General features: G+C 38.1%; 1 protein-coding gene across 1 annotated transcript in view; it reads left to right on the top strand.

Annotated features, from left to right (window-relative positions):
- Positions 1-16,966: 16,966 nt before the first annotated feature.
- The window catches only part of LUZP2 (leucine zipper protein 2), a 181,795-nt gene continuing 176,425 nt past the window's right edge, over positions 16,967-22,336 (top strand). The window contains exon 1 of the mRNA XM_057414394.1: positions 16,967-17,098. Coding sequence (XP_057270377.1) covers positions 17,037-17,098 — 62 coding nt within the window. The 5' untranslated portion in view covers positions 16,967-17,036. The remainder of the gene's footprint in view (positions 17,099-22,336) is intronic.

Below are 22,336 nucleotides of genomic sequence, written 5' to 3'. Positions count from 1 at the left end.
TGCTTAAAAATACCTCTTACTTGAGATCCTGGTATTAATCACATATTTAAAAAGAATACTTTACTGAAAGTCATACTTTCAGAATCTTTACAAAACATTTTGAGCTACTGAAATATTACTATGAAGAATTTTTTCCTTTCTCAGGCAATTTATTGTTGAGAAAAAAAAAAAGGTTAAGGCTTTCAAGTAAGCTGTAAGGTAGGTATTTCCTTTAACTTTAGTACAAATGCAGCAATCAATGCTTCTAAAGTGTCAACAATATCCTAGTGTAAACTAGGATGAGACTTCTGAGGCCTCAAAGTCCAGCCTAGGACAATAGTTTTTTGGGGATAGCATGAAGCCAGCTACTTTGCAGTATCAGTAAAATGGAGTGCAACAGGATTGTAACAACAAATACATGAAACCTATTTCCTGAAATTGTTCCTTGTACAGCCAAGCACTGTGGTCCAAGCTACATAAATTACAGGTATTGAAAATGTGTCCTTTAGCAGCAGTCACTGGCTGCACATAGCAATCTGGCTGCCTCCTCAGCTGCAAGCATCCCAAAAAATAAGTGACTCACCAAAAAGTAAACCAGAGATCTTGATCCAAAGTACTCAAGGGTGTTTCAGGGGCAACACACTTTTCCTCCCTTGTTTGAAATTCAAGGTGAAATTTTATTTCAGACATAAATGACTGGTTTCTGCTTCCTCTCTTTCCCCCTTTCCTGCTTTCTTGCAAATTCATGGGAAAGATTCCGCAGCATTCATCTTTGCAGCATGATGGTAGTAGGTAGAAGTATGACCCATCAAACAGTGATCAAAGCTGTACTTTGAATACCTTAAATGCATAATATTCTCTGCAGCGTGCCCGTCTGTTCTTGAAAAAACACATACCTAATCATTAAATCTATTAAAACGCATAATGGCTATGTTTGTATTGTGTGACAAGGATCAAACGAGCTTGTGAATATGTGAGCCTGCCAGAAATAATAACCAACTGGCAGAAATAATAACCAATTAAATTTTCTATAATGTCCTGTAGATGAAGCATGTTGAACTAATAATAAAATTAAGTTAATAAAGGAAGCCTGCCTAGTTCAAAGATGCTGGATATCTTTCTCTATAAACATAAGTCATATTAACCTTGTAATTTACATGCTATGAATTCACATGTTGTGAATTACTGATCTTCTGTCTCTGCTGAAGAATGGAAAAAAATATTTTATTATCTGGGGAGTAATCAAGAAAATAAGTTTTCCCATCACTTGGCGACTTAAGGTGGACTGCAAATCAAGGTTACAGGAAAAGTCAGGGATGAACTCATCCTACTCTTTTTTCACTAGGCTCATGAATTCAGATGTGACATGCTATTGGAATATCTTATCTTATGAAGCTAAATATCCAGCACTGCTGCTAGTAACCGGAGATTCTTGAAATCCCAGTGTTTGCTTCTACAAAGAAGAATGTCTTTAACTCAAAAGCTGTGGTTTGAATTAATTTTCAGGGTTTTTCAGTATTAGAAAGTTAGGGATGTTTTATAATTAGGTTTTCTTGCCTTGCATTTGTACGGAGCATTTGTAAATCCCTATATGAAAATTCATGCTGGGATTCAAGGGTGAAATTCTGCATGGTATTCCAGGAATTTTAATTTATGTCACTTTTGGGGCCTTTATTTATGTGGCTTAAGGACTCAGATCCTTAAGGGTCCCATATAAAGAATGATCATCCCCAGAAACAACACTGTGAACACAGAGGCAGGTTTCCCTTTTCTTCCCAGAACCTCTTGCAGCAGATGACGTGGCCACGAGGGTCTGCCTCAACCTTAGCTCTTGAGTTCCTTTAAATTACTTTAAATTAAAGTTCAGCCTCAGGATCAGCAGATGAAGTTACCTTGGCATTCTCTCCCTCTCTGGGCTGATGTGTATATTGTTTAGCCACAGCACTAAGCAAGCATCTCTATTTAAAAAATAAATAAAAAAGAGGAAGTAGAATATAAATGATAGCTCAATTTCTTAAAAGTGTTTGGCAAAATTCCTCAAAGTGGCTTTAAAAAGGAGAAAAAAGTCAATTCATGTGAGTGGTAGGTAAATTTCATGGATCAAACACAAGCAAAAGGAAAAAGACTTTAAGAAAACTAAAGATCTGGTTATGGCATAGGTGTCGTGGTTTAAACCCAGTCAGGCAACTTGTTCACTCACTCCCAGAGAGTGGTGCCAGGCTGACAACAATCAATGCCCCCCCCCTGCCCCCTAGGGCTCTCCCCTTTCCACTCCCGGAGTAACAGGGAGGAGGATCGAAAGGGTGCAACTCCTACAGGTTCACGTTGAGACAAGAACAGTCCAGCAACCAATGTACAACAGAAATCACCACCGCTACCACCAACGACAACAATGATAAGAGAAAATAACAAGGGAAGAGAATACAATACCACCGGCCAAGAAACGAGTTCCACCCGGAAGCCTGTGTCCTTCCGGGTAACTCCCAGTTACCCCCCACCCCGGGCATGACGTGCTGTGGTATGGAATACCTCTTTGGCTAGCCTGGGTCAGGCACCCCGCCTCTGCTTCCTCACGGCTTCCCCTCCTCCCTGGCAGAGCATGAGCCTCACAAAGTCCTTGGTCAGGGTAAACATCACTTAGCAACAACCGAAAACATCGGTATCACCAACATTGCTCCCAGGCTGGAAGTCAAAACACAGCACTGCACCAGCTACCACAAAGGAGAAACATGACTGCTACTGCTGAACCCAGGACACACATGAAAAAAAATATTTTTGAACAGGCCTTGGAGCACAAAGCTTTATTAAAGATTTACGAAGGTGTATTAATCCTTGGTAGGAAAATCGTCACAGTAGGCAGCAGACCATTTGGAAAGAACACAGAAGCTATTCCAGAAGAACTCAACAGAAGCAGATGTCTGGCAGACTTAGGGTTGACAAATGGAGATCAAAACATGCATGGTAAGATTTTATAAACTTGTTACTGGTAGGTCTGAAACTAGTCACAGGGAAAGGACTTACTGTTACTGTGAAAGAGTAGTAATATTTCAACTGCTTACCTGTGCTCCCAGAAAAAAAGGAATGGATACAAATGGGAAAAAAAAAAAAAAACACAAACCCCACCAAAATTAATTATGTAAGTCATTAAAATTACTTTATAAGAATTATAGTGGAAGTACACCTATGCTACTCCTTGACATAAGAATAGTAAATCAAACTGAAAATTAATGAGTTTTAATATTAATTTAACAATTTTTTTTTTATTATGCAACCTTTTTTAATGGGATAGGTCTCTGCAGAATGTCAAATTTTAAGCAACTGACTGGTGGGGGGGGGACATGGTTTGAGCATGAATGAATGTAGTTGTTGTTGGAATAGGTTAAAAAAAACCATAAATGCAAGTTTTCAAGTTTGTTTTACTTAGGCATAAACAGAAAACCAGAGAAAGAAAACAAACAACTACTTACTGAAATTAACCTGACTAGGAATCCTGCATGGGGATTGTTGAATATTCTTCTGAAATAACCCAAACAAGCAGCTATCCAAAGACTATAACAGTCTTACATTAATGATGTTTTTTGCATTCCCGTATTAAAAACTATAGTCTTCTAGAATCTGGCTTTGAGAACACATTTGAAAGACAAAGCTCTAAGTGTATTGCCTCTGGAACTAGCCCATGTTTGAGGCCAAGCATGCTTCTAGATATATGTTGTAGTGATATCTATGGTTTTAAGGTCTGTTATGATAGATTGTGCTCTACTACAACTTCAAGCTTGCAAAATCCTGGAATAATTGGTTCAGTTTGATTTTCATCTTGCATGTGTTAATGTTTGGCCATTGTAAAGTGCTGGAATTGAGATGGTATACAGTATTAGATCTTTTGGATTTATATATAGAATATATATTGAAGTCTCATTAATGGTTACTTCCTATTTTTTTTACAAAGGAGCAGATAATTCTTGTACATACTACATGATAATCAAGGAAATGTGTTCTTTACAAAAATATTCCTTGGAATTATTTGCTGGGTGACAGTCAACAAAGCCAATGTCTGATGCAGCTATATTTGTTAGTACAGCCTAAAAAAGCTTAACTGGAGTGGGGAATGGGGACAAAACCTGTACACTACCCTTATAATCTAGCTGCACTAAAACATCTGTTGCTTGCTTAAATGCTGTTTACAGTGAGATTTTTGTGCAGATGACAAAGAGCTATGCCTCTTCTGAGGAAGTTACACAGCAGTGTTTGTTCATCACCACCTGCTGCTTTGTGAGTAACAAGACACAGAGCTGGTATGTGGTTGAGGAGTATAAATGTCCAAAAAAGAGGATGACTAAAGAAGGGGATGAGAAGGGGGGGAGCATAAATCATATACACAGAATTACCTCCTGTCATCAGTGACATGTCACTTGGATTGGGGAGGTATGCTGCAAGGCTGTCCTGAAAGTCTAAGCAGTATCACCTTGTTTAAAACTGAGTTATGTTGATGTCTGCAATCTGGGTTTCTATGAAGTGCTTAAGTTAAAGCAAAAAGTGCCAGGGTATTAATACATAATTTAACAATGGTTCCATACGGAAATCACTTGGCTTTTCCATAGGTAATTTGGTATTTTGGTTTTTAGGATTTTTTCTTTTTAAGATTTTACTTCAATATTTAAACATTTCTTCAAGTCTTCTTTTCTGCCCTGTGTGTCCTCGTCCTACCCCCCTCCCCTTTTTCTTTTAAAAAGCTCATTCACTCTTATTGCAAGAGCAATGCTGTTAAAATTGTTCTTAAGCAGACACATGGCACAATCCTGCCAATAATTTTGTTTGTGATATGGGTTACTAGCTGAAGGGATGCTGTGTGGCACTGTTTTTCTAAGAACATGCAGGTGTGCAGGATCTAAAGCATCTATTAGACTGGCTGTTGCTCTGCCCTGTCTGCTTCCTGCAAAAGCTGTACGCTGAAGCACAGCACGAGTCCAGCAAGGTACTATTCTGCATATAATGGAAAATGATGTTTAGAAAACTTCAGTTCGCAGAAACTTGAACCAAGTGGACAGACAATTACAGAAAGGACTTTCAAACTGGATAAAAGCCTGCAGGGATATCAAACCTAAATTGCGAGCACTTGTGCTGTAAGCAACTTTCATCTGAGTGTTCTGCATATCACTTTATTTGTAAAGGGCCAGATCCCTTGTCACTGTAGATAGGCTTGAAAGTTACAAATAGTCAACTACTCAGGAGATCAAAGAGCTGCCAAAGGGAGCTTAGTTTATATCATTTTTACATTAGTTTATTTTTGTCATTTATTTAATGAGAAAAATAGTGAGTTTAATATGCTAGAGATCACTTTTTATTGGAGTGGAATTAAGTGTTTCTCTAAAGTAGCATAGGATAATAGCAGGGTTGAGCTGTTTTGTTTTTAAGACATCATAATTATCCTTAGTCTGAATATATTTAAATAGACAGAATAGTAAAATTGAATGAGTACACTAGTTCTGTCTCCTGTTACATAAAAGCCACTGTGGTTACCTAAGCTATCCAATATTTACTTGCTTTAGAGTGTTTCCACAATCAGGCTTAGTCAAGCCTACCAAAGTTGTGGTTCTAAAGGTTTGTGCAGGCTTGGGGAGGCACAATTAATTGTACAGTTTCCCATTGAAGATAATCTGACTGTAAAAATATGGGTTTGAGACTTTTGTATTCAGTACTGTCAACTATTCTGAAGCAGGCTGAGTAGTTCCTTGTGTAGAAGGATGCAAATTGTGAGAAGTCCATGATAGCTTTTAGGAGTTCCAAGAAGAGTACAGTGAAATTTGGAAGACTTTGGTAACGGTCCTCTTCCACAGAGGGCAGCAAAGGTAACTACTCTAAATCCAATGCGTTATGGTTCCCACTTATGTAGTCTATTATCAAATTAATTTTGTGGTGGGCTTCACCTTGTCATATTGCTACACCAGACTGTGCAATTAACATTTTTGTGTGACAGACAATCGCTAGACAGCAGGGGGTGGTAGGGAAAAGCAAATAATTATATGCCTGGTTTGTGACCTGCATAGCACTTTTCTTTATGTTAGAACTGATGATGGAATCAAACCAAGATGAAGGAACTACAATAGCAAAGTTTTGAACCATTCAACATTAAAGGTTATTTAGTACAAAAGTATAAGTAGGTTGGAGAGGATTTAACTATTTAAAACAGAATGTTTTAAAAGATTGAGACTAGCTAATGAAAAGTGATTAACTAGAGGATTATGTAAAAAGTTCTTCATAAACTAAGATGTGATTTAACAGATTTTACAGGGTAAAGATCTAAGATGTCATCATTTGTCTTAGATGAATAACGCATCTCAATAAAAATGCTTAAGTAATGTATTTAGTGAGTTATTCTTGCAGTCACATCAGCCAGGAGAGTCTATGAACAGTATTAATTACATGTTGATACCTCTTTAATACTTCAGAAATGGTAAACAAATCCTTTCATCACTTCCTATCGCCTTATTGGATGAGATTAAATACTAATACACTGCTGCATACTTTGATTTGCATGACCTTGGTAGCAGAGTCAGCCTTTGGAGAGACACAAAATTCAGAATGGATGACAACTTAGCCATAAATTTGGTATTTGAGAAGGGATACAAAGGCTGTGCTGTTTAATTTTAAGGCTAGAGTAAGACGATACCTCAACCTTACTCTCCAAGAATCTCAGCTATATCTCTCCCTAACTGCTGCTTTATTTAAAAAACAAAACGCTTCATTATAAAGGTCTTTCTAGTGAAGCTGTTGTTAGAAGGTGAATATAACCACAAATTCAGATGAAAACATACGAGTAGGTGATTCTGAATACACAATTGCAAATTGTATATTATGTATTTAACATGTAGATTATGTCTTTAACATATGTATTACATATTTGTCATGTGCAGAAGCTGAAATGTGTCAAAGCAGACCTTTAGGAAGCTCAGTATTGGGAGGTTTACCAATGTATCATCACTTTTGAAGTTCTGCCTGAATGTGTTTGGTCTCTGTTTTAAAGAGGCAGCTGAAATGCCTCAAGTGCCTTTAATGCGTAGTGCTCCATATCATGATGTGTACTCACTAGTTTTTCTCAGCTTAAGCCAGAGAGAACTTTTTTTTTTAACTTTTTCTAGTGAATTACACTGTAAAGTGATTTTTTCTGGAGTGTTTTATTGAAATGCCAGGGTACTTAGAGCTAAATCATCCTACTTTATGCAGAGTTCAAATAAATGAGTTTTTCACAGAACCTGTTGTGGTTAAAGAATGGGATTTGAAAGATGCATAGCTACATGTGTAGATGCCATGTTGCGTGCTGTGCTTTAATGCTGACCACTTTTGCGTGAGCATCTTTTTGACATGACAAAAACCCTCATACTCCTTCTCCAACCGTCTAGCCAGTGGTTATTCAACAAGAGTAGTTCTGAGATGTGTTCTTTGTTGCAAGAATCCACCTTTCTTGAAACAAAAGCAGCAATGAGCTGAGCCATAAAATGACCGAACAGAGGTTTTCTCTGTGCCCTGCCAGACAGTCCCTTGTTTCCTTTGTTTCTTCAGTTGAGCTTTCCAGCCATTAGTACTGGTACCTCTTCCTTCTGCTAATAGAAAACTAGACTAGAAAGGAGAGCTGGGAATTAGCAACAGATAAAGAGAGATAAGTGCTCCTCTTGTATTAATGTTCAGCATGACTATTTGGATATTTCTCTTAAAATCTGAAAAGACAGGTCATGAATGAGTACAAACTTACACTTATGACTGAAAGTAATAAAGAAAAATGCCTCTGCTCTTTGATATCTTGCCCATTTTGCTTGTGTAAATTTTCACAAGATGAGTGCACATGGGATGATTCCTTTCACATTTCTTAATGTGTTTCCCTTCTTTCCTGCAGCAATCCCTGTGTGACAGAAGAAAGCTCTTTTCTTTGCCTTTTTCATTACATTTGTCCACATTACTATTTGATGGTTTTCAGCTATCTTAAAAGCAGGTTTATTAAATCATCTTTTCAAATTACATTTTTTTTTGCATTTATAACAGGTTTTATGTTTATGTGATCATAATTTTATGTTCTACTCCAGGTGAAGAAAAGAAATCAGGGAACAATGTCTGGAAGCATGAAAACTCCCATATCACTTTGGTGGCAAGGTGTGCTAGAAAAAGAGATTGCTAAAGGATTACAGTTTAAGCCTCTGGGCTCTGCTGAAATCCATTAATTGAATCAAGTTCAGTTTGATACTGGACCTTGTAGATGACATATGGCACACCTATACTTGACCAGATTCCTAATGATGATGATAAAATGGTGCATTCTATGAACTCTAGTACTGACATTGAAAGGTAAACAGAACCAGAAATGTTGCGTTACACCACTGCTCAAAAGTTCCAGTTCCTTTTGTTTAAAGATTAAGAACAAATTCTTCTAAGGTAAAGAAAAAAAAATAGTACTACTTTTGTTTGTTTATTTGTTTTATTACTTTTTGTAGTGAGGAATTCTGCTGTAAATGTGAAAATCTTGTGGTTATTCAATGCCATTGTAAAACTACGTTCTTTTTTTTTTTTTTAATGTTGAAAAATTGTACCAGTGAAAGACCCCAATCGTCATGTTTGAAATTAAAAAAAATGTAACATTGAGGTTGCTCACTTATTTGTACTATATAAAATATGACTAATTTTGCCACTTAGGTGTCTAATTTGATATACATACTGGCTTTAATTTGAACTGCAAATTAGGAAAGAGAATACAAGATAATTCTTAAGTGTTATGAATCCTTTTTAGGCCATATTTTGAGAAAATAAAACCCAGTGGTTTCTCTGAAGTTAGTGGAACCATCTGGGCATAGTCTGACATGACTGCTTCAGACTGTTCTTTGTGGGTTTTGTAAAAAGCAAAATTGTTCATTATAATTCAGAGATAGTCAAGATTTTTAATGATGCAATTATAACATAATATTAGTGTGAAAATCTCAGCCTTGATAGTAATTTTCACTGTGTTCCCATTAATTCTGTATTAATGACATTTTGATATGGCTTTGATAGTATAATCTTAATGCATTGTCATGTCTAATCAATTTTGAAGTAGGGCTGGAGTTCTAGATTTTTAAAAATCATTTTTTTAACAGGGTTTAAGAGAAAACAGTTAAAAATACTAGGAAATTCTTAACATTTAATCAAAGAAATTAGATTATTGGTTAAAGCCTTACGTTCCTACTTTATTAGGAGAAGTTAATGCAGGGGGGAAGGAACATGGGTTGCTGGTACGAATATCAGCATACAACATGTTCTATCTATAGCTTTGTAAAGAAACCGTGGAACATTCTCTTACTCAGTCTTTTAAAGTAACCTTTATTTGGCCATAAAAACACTATAACAACTTTTATATTATGAACAACATGATAAAGCAAATAAGTATAGAATAAAGTGGAAAATATGACCATCATAAATAGCCATAGCAGTTTCAGAATGACATAATATAGGTATGGTTTACGTGTGTATCTTCTATGCCGCTAGTTGTTATATTGCATTGTTATATTGCATTGTCTGACTCTTCATTTATACTTTCAAGAGACTACTTCTGATGTTATATAACTTGAAGTCAGGAATACTGTAATGCAAGACTTCTTACGAGCAGCTTATCAACAGCAGTTTCTCTGTGTGATTTCCACCTCCACCCCATCAGATTGTTTCAAATTATTACACACCATAGGTTCCCAAAAGGGAAATGGTGATGAAATTATATGTGGATTTACCAAAAATGCTTAAGTACTTTGGGTATAGGAGTCTGAGAAGTACAGATGTGAGCTCTGATATTCGGATCATCTGCATTGGGATGTTTGCAAAGTTCAGGACTGAAATATCCTAATGACTTTGTTGTAATAATTCTCTCTTGGATCACATTCAATCTCATTATAGCTCTAGAAGACCAAGTGGTTTACAACTGATTTAACTGGATTTCATGTCTTTCTACACATGGCTCTTTTGTTTACATTTTTTGTTTTGTTTTTAAAACTGGTGGTCAGTTAGGATCCAAATATACTGAGAGATCATCTGCCCTACATCTAAGCATAGGTACCAGCCTATGTACCTTTAGCCTTTTAAGTTAAGGTGGGGGAAGGATCATGGAGCAAAGTTGTTAAAGGACTATAAATGTTTTAAAGAAGAATACTTGTTCAGCTTTTCAAGGGACTTTTAATCAGTGTTTTAATTCCTAAGTGAAAAAATTTGGATGGTCTAATGAATTGGTGCTAAATATACTGTATGTGACTATGTGGATAGAGTTCTCTTAGGACTTCGCTTTCACAATAAACACCATTGCTTGTTATCAGCCAAATTCAGTCTTATGGACCAATAAAGTATTAGCAAAGCCCTCTGGAACAGCAAACTGATTTTAAAATATAAAAAAAAAAAAAAATTATTTTGAAATGGAAACAAGTCCTTAAAACAGTTTTTAACATACTCTGAAGTCTAGTGAACCTGATACCCAGAATAAGTCCATCCATTGTGAAACTGATAAGAATGATTCTTGACCATTCCAGAACTACTCAGATGTGACAGAAAATTGTTAGTCTTTCCTTGTTTTGTTAAAAATATTATTAAAATCCTATTGCTTAATCTTTTCAGTTTTTAAACCAACTAGTCTCACAGGAATGGAAAAACAAATTGTTCCTGAGATTTGATTTCTATTTTGTCTGGAATGATTATCAGGTAGCTTTTGTTTTGTAGAGGTCAAATTTCTTCAACTTCATACAATATTCATTAAATTAAAGAAGAAATAGTTTCAGAGTTAAACAATAAATAATTCTTTCATGGACCTGTATGTACATTGTCAAACTACCTTGTTATGCATGTGTTGGGTTTTATTCTGCCTTCAGTTTTGAGTCTGTGCTGACCTCAACAATGTTGAGAAGGACAGTTTGCCCTGAGGTGTCTACTGGAAAAAAGCAAATCTCAGCTCTGAGGTTCTAAAAAAAGGAGTTTTAATGTCAGTGACTGCTGACTGAAGTAGTGTTTCTGAATATGTTCTAACTCCTTTTTCTCTATGACCTTGGTGAACCTGGTGGCATGATTAATTTAAATCTCTGTCCATGTAGCTACAAAATGAAAGAGGCCCCTCTGAAACCTTGAAGTGCTTGGTACATTGGGGTCTACATAAACACCAGTTCATGTGACAGCACCTACAAGTTATCAGGAATGACTTGTTTTAGATGGAAAACGAGAGGCATTTGTAACAGCTTCTGAAGCAGGGCTTCAAAAAAAAAAAAAAGTTTCAAGTATTCTAATATCAAGTAGTATACTGCAGGTCATTTGTAGATGTGGAGGGTTGATCCTAGTTCTTATGCTGGCACAGTTTATGCAGCAAGTATTAAAGGACTGGATTTGCCTTGGTTTTATCTGTTTTCTTCTCCTCCTCCCTTTCCTCTACCACATATAAATTTAAATGTAGATACATGGTTCAGCACTGTTGAGTCTGGTCAATATAGGGAAGCCCAGAAATTCTCAAGCAAGTTGGTTTTCTTGTTCTGTTTTCTGACATCCTAGGACGACTTATTACCATATATGTAGTGGTTGGATCAAGTCTTGCTGTCACTACGAGAATTACTGCAGTTGTAGTATTACATGAGGCTCTGAATATTTCTGAGTATGGGTATATGTCTGAGAGGCAATAATATCCAGTCTCACCTGAAATATATACTTTTCAATGAAAATGGAATAGATGCTCCTGAAGGAGACAGTGCAAGAAACTCTTCCACACTCTTTACTTACATTTGACACTCAAGTACCTTCCTTTGCCATGCAACCTCGTCTCCAGGGGTTCACCACTCAGAGCAAATGGATTTTGTGACGTTTAGAAAAGCCTGCATGTTGAAGATTGAGATGGGAATCAGTCACCCAAACCTATTATCTCACAAAGTGGTATCTTTAGTGTGTCAGGTTTCAATCAAGAATAAGCTGCATGCGTTAGTTCTATGAACGTGTTTGTGCTGATTGTGTTTGTACTTGTGGAGATGAACTATCAGGCCCTGCATATTGAAATGCTACTACCTGAGACTTATGCTTTGCCTTCCTGTTTTGGTGAGAACGTTTGCCCTTCTGTTGTTTAACAGATTTGTCAAGAGTTTAGTTAAATCAAGGAGTGCTTCCAAAGGCAGGGAAATTCTCCACTGAGGGAAAAGAAACGAGAAGATGCAGTGAGAAAAGCAGGTGAAAAATTGGGAAAAGGAATGTCAAATCTGTTTTCAAAGTTAAAGTGAAATCTTTCTTCGGGGGGATAAAGAAACATGGATAAGAGCTGAAGAAGTGTCCTCTCTAAGCTTTTTGTCTCTTCTGCTCCTGCTCCACCAGTAATGTTGCCTCAGAACTCTACTTAGAATCATAGAAGTTAGGGTTGGAAAGGAACTTAAGATCATCTAGGTCCAACCCCCCTGCCATGGGCAGGGACATCTCGCATTAAACCATGACACCCAAGGCCTTGTCCAACCTGCCCTTGAACACTGCCAGGGATGGAGCATTCACAACCTCCCTGGGCAACCCATTCCAGTGCCTCACCAGCCTAACAGGAAAGAATTTCTTCCTTATATCCAATTTAAACCTCCCCTGTTTAAGTTTTAACCCGTTACCCCTTGTCCTGTCACTACAGTCCCTAAAGAAGAGTCCCTCCCCAGCATCCCTGTAGGCCCCCTTCAGATACTGGAAGGCTGCTATGAGGTCTCCACGCATCCTTCTCTTCTCCAGGCTGAACAGCCCAAACTTTCTCAGCCTAGCCCCAACTTTCTCAGGGATGCACCTTGAATCCCTGAAGCGTGCAAGGTTAACTAGCTCACAACAGCCGTTCTATAGAAGAGAGTACTGATGTCTGTGGCTTTGTACAAAGATAAGATACTATTAATCATGCTGTATTTCAGAGATTATTTTATTACTTGGGAGCTTGGTGTGTCTGGACAGTCTTCTCAAGACAGAAATGCAATATGTGGTACAGACTGTGTAAAAATGTATTAAGTCACTGTTCTAGTTACCTAAACTGGTGCTTCAGTTCAGTGAAAATATGTATGTGCATTTTTGTATTCACACGCATATACAAACACATTTAAAAGGTGGCATTCTGCAGTGGCAATACGCTGTCTACATGATAACGTAGTCTGACTCACCAAGCACAGGGCATGAAATTGGAATAGCTGAGTTAAGCCCATGGCTTTGCGTCTCTTGTAGATTCCTTTCACAAATATGTATTTCCTAATTGCATTTGTAAAGCACCCTGAAATAAAATGTACTGGATTTTTTCTAATGGTTGTGCCTTTATTCTTCTTGAAATCTTTTGTGCCAAGTCTTGTGAAGGCTTCAACATTGAGAATTTTAGTATTCAACAGTGAGATACATTAATAGTCTTTGATAAATATGTGTATAGAAATTTCTATTACCATATATGCATTCAAAATAACTGAATACAATATACACCATCATTTCATTATTTCTTCTTTTATTGCCATTATTTCTTCTTTTATTGCCATTATTTCGTCTTTTATTGCCATTATTTCCAAAGAATGAAAATAAAATTAGGACTCCTGTTAGAGCAGTTACTACATAAATACAGGCATAAGTGGATGTCTTTCTGCCCTGGCAAGCAGAAGCTTGCGCTGCCTTTTGCCAAGGGAGACAGTTGATTCATTTTCCTTTCTGAAGTAAGCAATGATATTCCTACACTATCAGTATATTTAGCCAAACTTGCAAGAACCTGCGTGACAACTGGTGTTTGAAATGCCTTGAAATTTTTAAGCAATAGTTCCATTGTTTTCTTCTTATTTATATTTTCTGTTTATGGTTATTTGTAAAAGCATGTGTAATCACCTTCTGCTTGCTAATCTAGGAGTAATTATTTATTTAGTAAGACTGTCAATAAATTTGAGCCAAGAAACAGAAAGCCTTTAATTATACAAATGAAAATATGATCTTTCTTAAGGCTTTCACATATCTCATGTGTTTATATGGAATGTTTCTAGTCAAGGTCTTTGAATTTGTTATACTTCAATGTTTGACCATGCTTTAAGTGTACGCAGCCCTAAACAAATTGACTATACAGTAAAATCTGCAAACAGTTCTCTTCCATTTTTTGATATGTGTTATTCTTAAGTCACATGTTACACTGTTAAAATACACCTCTAAAAACCAAACTGAAAGAAAATCCATCAAACATCAAAACAATACAAAGATACAGATCAAGGTCAGTTAGTTGAATATGAGGGGGAAAAGGACGCTTTTCTTAATGTCTTCAGGCAAGCAGCTTGAGCACAATCAAATCTGACAAGAGTAGCATTTAAGTGCCTGGTCCTTAATTAAACATATTTGCCTCTAAAAATGCAGGTTTTCCTATTGTCCTACCTGCCTTCACTTCTGAGCATTTCTCTCCAGTTTTATCTGGGTGTATGTCAATGATTAGGGTTACAGTTGCTGCACTCCCTGCTTGGCCCTTGCTGCCATCTCCAAGCCCCACCTGGGGTGGGAAAGCTTACTACACATCCTTTACATTGAGCCCTTGAGGTGTTCATGGGCTGAAACTAAGCTGTGACAGTCTTTGTAGAATATTCTCATCGGAGCAGTAGCGTTAGTAAGCACAAAAAGTTGATAATCGTTTAATTGATTTGGATCAGAAGGGAGAATCATAGACTGGTTTAGGTTGGAAGGGACCTTAAAGCTCACCACTTCCAATCCCCTGCCACAGGCAGTGACACCTTCCACTAGACTAGGTCCTGTCCAGCCTTGCCTTGAACACTGCCAGGGATGGGGCAGCCACAGCTTCTCTGGGCAACCTGTGCCACGGCCTCAGCACCCTCACAGGGAAGAACTTCTTCCTAATACCTAATTTAGTGATGTGGCACTATTATGGATGCTCACTACTGGTACTGCAGCCACTAAACCACTTGTGGAGATGGCTCTCCTGTGAAAGCATGGTAAAATATCTGACATGAAACCAGGACATAGCAACAGGCCTCTTTATTCCACCTCACCACTCCCACAAACAAACAAACAAACAAAAGGCAGAGTAGTAATAGAATTAAATAAATACACTCTTACATTGCAAAATTTCACACTTCAGCTCACTCAGCATCATCAGACATAATTTACTCCCTTGATGCACTGGTACCTTCTCTCCTCTCCCTCCCTGTCTGTGTGCACATAAAAGGAAAAGTGGAAGAAGCCTCAGCTGCTGGTCCATGGCTGTGAAACGCTTGGTAGCTTGGTAAAGGCTGGCTTTTTCTGGAAGAGAAAATAACATGCTGACTCCACTTTTTCTGACCTTTCCACTATTCTATCATAAGTATCCATGGTAACATGACTATTCTTTCATGTTGGTATGTAGCATCAAAATAACAATAAATGCTGATTTAAATTAATATGGTTGAATAGAACATGCTGCGAGGTGTGCTGAAAACAGACACTACAGTTGGGACACAAGGAAGAGGTGTCAGAAATACATTAATTTCTTCCTTGTTGGTTATGTGCATTGTGTTTTCTTCTTTTTATGTCCTCTCCTTTTCAGTTTACTGATGAGGAACGTAACCAGTAATTTAATTTATTAATTCTATTTGTATGCCATGTGAATATCTTATTAGGGTCAATACTAATTTCAGCAAGGTTTCCATTCACTTCAAACAGTGAACTTCTTTATGCTTTGATGGCATCCAAAATTTCTCTTCAATTAATAGTTGGATGCAATGACACACCAGCTGAAGCTATGGAAACTTTTGTTTTATGGTTCTGATGTATAATGTAGCTCCTGGATGGCCTTTCATATGGCCAGGAAAGCACATAGATGACCAGAACTCCTTCTTGTAATGCTTTCATTTCATTCACTTGTAGACAAGTTTGTTTGGGATTTTGTGTTTGGCTTTTTGGAGTTTTTGTTTTTTTTTTGTGTTTGTGTGTTTGGGTTTTTTTTGTACTGCAGGGAAAGATGATTTTTGTTTAAATATTAAACTTTGACATCATCTGCCATCTGATCAGCTTCACTTGTGTCAAGGCGAGGAATACTTAAAAAGTCTGAAAACATCTTTAACCAATACAGATTTATTTAAAAGGAAATTAAGATCAGAAGACATACAAACAGGGAAAGCAGGAAAATAGTCTTAATTGCTCTGAAGGCCTTATCAGGGGCTTCAAGTGATGAAGGGCATTTAGTGATGACATCACTGTTTGAAAGTATTATTTAGGATTCTATTGCCCTCAACCTGGTGTGGTTCTGGGGTAAATGAATACTTCATTGAAACAGTAACTTCTGAACACCTGCTTTGCAGACAAGATGCCCTTACAAATTCAGTGTCAGGCTGAGCTGTGCCTTGACACCTGCTTGAGACAATCCCTGTCTCTGGGTTATCTGTTTTGTCTGGATTCACTTCAAATAAAGACACTAAATAGTGGTAGGGGTTTCATTGTAATCTTTTCTCTTTTCTTTTTTCTGTTTTCTTTCCATTTTTTTTTAATTTTCTTTTCTCCTTTTTTTTTTTTTCTGTTTTCTTCTCCCTTTTCTTCTCTTTTCCCTTTTCTCTTTTCTGTTTCTTCTTTTCTTTTTCTTTTCTTTTTTTCCCTTTTCCTTTTTTCTTCTTTTCTTTCTTTCTCATTATTTACCTTTTTGCTTCTTTATACTCTTCCCCCCCCTTTTTTTTTCTTTCTTTTCCCCCATTTCTCCCCTCTTGCCCCTATTTCACGCCCTTTTCCTCCCTCTTTCCTTATTTCCTCCTCTTGCTTTCCCTTTTTCACCCCTTTTCTTCAGGAAGCGTTTCCCCGCTCTGTCCTGCTGCAGCTCCGAAGCGACTTCGCTGCAGTCTGTGCCCACCCCTCTCCGCGTCCCTGCCGCCGCGGTGCCGGGGCTGAAGCCGGCGGGAGAGGGAAGGGGAGGACGCGGCGCCTGCTGCCATCCCCCGCGGCGCTCGCTGTGTCGGCACCAGCGGAGAGAGGGAACCTCCCCCAGGTCCGGGCGAGGCTCTGCTTGGGAGCCGCCTCGGGAGGAGGAGGAAGGAAGAGTCGCTGTGAGCAGCTGAGTGAGGAGCAGAACGCACGAGAGGAGCTCCAGCATGAAATTCATCTCTGCTTATTACTTGCTGCTGCTTTTCCCCTCACTGGTCTTCGGCGCTAGGTGAGTACTGAGAGCTATTTTGCTTAGAGTTTCCCTGGTTTCTTTGCTCTTTGTTTTTTTTTTAGATACAGTGCTGTCGTGAAATAGAGATGTCAGCTGGGGTAGGAAGTTTAGAGCAGATACCTTGTCTGATTCTGCTCTCTTCCCCTCTCTGAAGGGGGGGGGGGGGGAAGAGCAGAAGATACTGAGGCGTCTCTGGGTGTTTCTATGCTTTTTAATTAATGATGTGAAAGAGCTGTATAAGTTGACCTACAGTGTGTGTGATAGAAGGCAGTAACAAACATAAGCTTTACATATACAGCAGTAAAACCAGATAGACTGTTTCATTGGAAATAGGGAAGCCAAACATCTGAAATCGAGAACATGCTAACGTTTTGCCTTACAGAGTGCAATACCCAGAAATACTTGACCAATCTCATCTCGGTTCAGGTTTCAATATCTGAGCATAGACCTAGGGCTTACCTTTTTTACCTGTGAAATGCTGGGGAGATGTTGCAGCATTATGTCAATGTGTTTAGAAGTTGCTGCAACCCACAAGTATTCCTTTCTCTGCAAGTATAATCATGGAGAAAACAGGAACAAAACCTACTGCAGCTTAAAAATAAAACCTTGTCCTGACCATGCAGTGTTCTGATAAGATAACGTGTACGGCACACTTGCTCAGAGATAATAACATTCTTCATGCTCTAGACATAACATGTTCAGCAAAGAAAAGATAAAGCTGAGACACTCTGTCCTGGGTGTCTTGATTTACAAGTTAACACCCTACGGAGCAGCTCTGTTATTAGTGACACTCCTCTCGGTTCAGACTTAACTTCCAGTTACTTGTCAGAAAACCAAGCCCAAATTTTGACTGCTATTTCTCTGCTGTGCTAGAAGTTTATAGGGTAGTTGGTAGTAAGTCCATAAAGCATATTACCAGAAGATATATGTGTGTACCTTCATCAGGGGGATGTGTCTTTTCCCTTATTCTTCATCTCTTCCTGTAAAATCAGCATGTAAGCAGCTTTTTGCAGAAGCGCTGCCCGTTTTAAGTCTTAAATGGTCACTGAGACTTAAATAGTGTGTGCCTGCAAGTACTCAATGTCAGGGACAGCAGGAGCACATCTCTGCCCATACTTCAACAGTGGGAGGTAATAACTGAAAATCTCTGGGTGATAAAAGGCCGGAATGCAGGGGGAAATTTGGAATATCAAAATGATTCACTTAAATGCTTTGCTCTTTTGGAAGGGGATGTTACTGATGAAGAAAGAATACTTTTTTTGGGATAACACTTCACAGTGCCAGTCCATACTAGCTGCTCTGATGTTCTTTGAAATAGAGCACTTGGAAGGATATTGTAATATGTTGTGATATCATCCATGCTGATATAGCAAGTGGTCTAAGGAAACATTCAATAAAACTTCTTGGCAATTTGGATTAATAATTTTACATTTGTGTAAGAGTGATACGTTCTTTGTTAAATTATTTCAGAGTCAGAAAGTGGAGGGAAGCACCAAGCCAGCTTTTGCAAATGAGGGTTTATGCCTTGCATGAGCTTTTGCAGATGGAACTGTAGTGGAAAGAGATATGGAAAACCATTCTAAATGTTTATATTTTCTTGGTTTTATGAAGTGTTTTACAAACTACTTGAACATTTAGGGGACTAAGATGGGACAAGGTAAAGCCCTAAAATCTTCTTTAGAAGATAATACCTGTACAAAAAATGAACTGTGGCACATTCTTGATAACTGTAAAATAAAATTGAAGTCCGTCCCCACCTTTCAAAAACAGTTGGTAAGAAAACGAAGTTTGAGTTGGCATGTGAATCCTAATTATGAACAGTATCACTGATCATAAGTGCATAATTTTGTGGCACATGATGATTTATGTGTTTGTGCAGCTGAGGGATGAAAATTATCAGTGTGGGAGAAATTCCAGTTAAAATTTTCCCCAGGCACAGGTTGTGTTGCAAAGTGAAGTTTTGGTTTTGATACTAGGTTGGCAGTTGTTAAAAAGGAGACTGAAACTCTGCTGTGGAGTAGGATATTTATAAAAGCCCTGGACTACTCTGTTCAGAACGCAGTTGCTTTCTGTCACTTGATTTTGAACTGGCTGTATAGGACATAGAGTAATTTTTCAACAGCACATGATGGAAGTTTAAAAAATGATATGGTGCTATCAATATGCCATCTACTGGAAAGAGACTGTGCTTTAATCAGCAGAAGGCAGCTCTGTCTGTGGTAGTATTACTTGTAAACATGGTTAATTCATTGGTCGGACACAGAGTAGGTTTGCACGACTGGTTGTGTTTGCAAAAAGCAGGGTTTGATAATCCTGCTGTATGAAAGTGCTCAGTGAAGGCGAAGTGTCAGTTTTGCAGCACAGAAAGTTTTCCATTGCGAGGAATTATTTATCTTGAAAGCTGGTACGGTATCTCAGTTTCATATGTTGGTGCTGAAATCAGCCAGCACAGTACTTGCTGCAGAGGTGGACAGCTGCTGCTTTTTGTTCCTTCTCATGTGGTGATGCCATCTTTGCATCATGTCGTGGGAATAGTTTCAGAAGAGCTCAGCATGTGTTCAAGCCTCATTGTAAACAAACATGAACTGATGAGTTCAGCTATGTTAACACAGCATGCCATTTTTTCCTATTTTATAGTATTGTCAAAGAGAGAAAAATACACAGCTATCACTTCTAAGATTGTGTTCAATGTTAACCTGATTTTTAGAACTGTATGCAGCTGACTTGTCAGCATGGTCTGAAATCACAGGTGTGAACCAGATGCCTGTCAAATTACAGAAAGTTCATGTTTTTGTAATGAACAGCCTTTTTTTCCCCATATTATCTAAACTTGGTTTTGGTGCAGCTTTGAAACACAACGGTGACTGTCGTATTTCCATTTGGTTGCAGTAGTCTCATACAAAGTTCGGGGGAATGTTTTTGAAGGTGAATTTAACTTGGTGAAACTTCTCTGAAGTTTGGCTTATCCTGTCCACTTTTGTATTTCCTTAGACATTTTGGTTTTAGCACATGTAAAGTGATGTTTGTGTGTTACTTTTGTCACACTGTGCTGAAGGCAGCATAATTCTTTAATACTACTTAAGGAATGGGTCTCACTGAGTGTATGATAGGCTCAGGGTCTGATTCTGCAGCCAGCTGGTGCTTTTGTGGCCCCAGACACCAAAACATTCTGACTGGAAAACTATTTGTAGAAGGGAATGCTTGCATGAAGTTAGTCATATGGCTTAGTATGTAAGATCCTTGGTCCAAACTATCTTGGCTAACAAGGCTTCCCTACTTTTAGCAAAAAGGACAGTTTCCTGAACATTACTATTGAAAGACTGGATACTTCAATCTTATTTGATCACCAAAAAATTTCTTTTCTCCAAAGGATAGTGAAGCTCGATGTGAAACAGAGCTTGTTTTTTGTTATCCCCCCCCCCGACAGCTAATTCTTTTCTGTCCTAACATGAAATATGACAAAGATTCAAGACATTGAATAATGTTATTTAAGTAGAATGCTTTATAGCTGAGAACAGGACCATAAAACCAACAAGATGCACTTTTAATAGCAATATTACTACTACAACTCATTAAATGTATACACAGACAACAGGGCTGTAAAACCCAATTTATTTTAATGGCAGAGAAATGTTTTTTTTCTGCAAGTGCAGTTCACTGGCAGTCTTGCTACACTTATGTGACAAAGCAATCTGTAAACTGTAGTTTTTTTGTGGGAAAACTAAGTAGTGTGCTCTTCTCTTGCAGGTGGATGTTGGTCAATGAACTTATATGGGTGTTGATCTGGTGTATGTCTATTGTTGGAAGTGAATTCCCTTACCTTGTTAGACATGAGAACCCCACTTAAGTGATTGCTTTTTTCCTGGATGTTTTCAAGGCTGACTGTTTTCTTGGTTTGTTGGGTTTGGTAATTATTTTTTAAGGAATATGAAAGCACTAATATTTTCTCCTCTAAGGTAAGGGTGTGTGAAGGACTCAGTCTGAGACTTGAGGAAAGATGATGGGGAACGTCTTTGATGTTCTTATGCTGGGGGAGAGATGGAGAATGTTCAAAATCCTTGTTTCTAGTTCTCCAGGTCTTTCCCATCTTAGAAGCAGTGTTTGGGCTATAATCAACCCAAATTATATTTATATATAATTTTGAAAGTAACTTTTTCATTTGGACTGCTATGAGAGTAGAGGGAACCCTACTCCTTTCTAGATCATGGATTGGAAGGACGAGGGTCACTGTGTTCTAATGCCCTTGACTGTAGCCCCACAATTGTTTTATGCAGGTAGCCAAAAGTGATTCCCACTTCTGACATCTCAGGCTGAGGTCCAGCAGTGTCCTTCCCTTCCCCAAGATTGAAGGTCAACTCTGCAGAGTGGTAGCAAGCTACTTCTTCAGAATCTTTCAGAAAAGATTTCAAAGCTAGGTTGGATGGGGCTTGGAGCAACCTGGTCTAGTGGAAGGTGTCCATGCCCCTGCCAGGGGATTGGAACTAGATGAGCCTTAAGGTCCCTTCCAAAACAAATTATTATGTGATTCTGTGATGCATTTTTGCTATAGGCTTGGTGGATAACAAAGACCCTCTTAATACCGTGCTTTATGAATTCTTCCAGAAATACAGGGGCATTATCTTTTATCATTTGTCTTCTGCTTAGAATTCCTTTCACGCTTACTTTTGCTGCCTGAGTTTCCTGAGCCGTGAAAGCTTTCCGATTCCTATCAATGTGGATGATGATGCATGTTTGGTTAATGGCTTGTAAGGACTTATGTTTGAGGTACGGAAGTGGCATTTATCATATGGCTTGTGAGTTTACCTAAAGAACCATGTGCTTTGTTGTTGAACTGTATTTAAACATAACGGGATAAATTTACCAGTGGCACAACTCCATTATTTCAAGGAATGTGTTTCGCTTTATTGTGATGGCTTTATTATGATGACTTACAAGCAAGTGCCTAATACAGCAACCTAGAAGCTATCTGGTGAAACAAAGCCTTTTTCTTCTTCTGGGAGACAAGTTATGAGCTCCAGTTTAAAAGAACAAACCCCCCAAAGCCCAACAGCCACTCCCCTGGTCTAAGATACTTAATAGTGCTTTACAGGTTTAAGCTCAGCAACCGAAATTAGAAATGCAGAAAGAAAATAATTCTCAGTTTGGCCAGAAATACTAAAAATAGATTATTTTGTGATGGTTTGTCATTTATGTTCCTGATTTTTGGAATATGAAAGGAAGAAAAGAAAAAAAAAA

The sequence above is a fragment of the Pezoporus wallicus genome, unplaced genomic scaffold, assembly GCF_028554395.1.
Source record: "Pezoporus wallicus isolate ANWC-B61680 ecotype Strahan unplaced genomic scaffold, APGP_CSIRO_Pwel_v1 contig_5967, whole genome shotgun sequence".
Classification (NCBI taxonomy): Eukaryota; Metazoa; Chordata; class Aves; order Psittaciformes; family Psittacidae; genus Pezoporus; species Pezoporus wallicus.
Note: the sequence above shows the minus strand (reverse complement) of the source record. Positions and strands in the feature narration are given on the sequence as shown.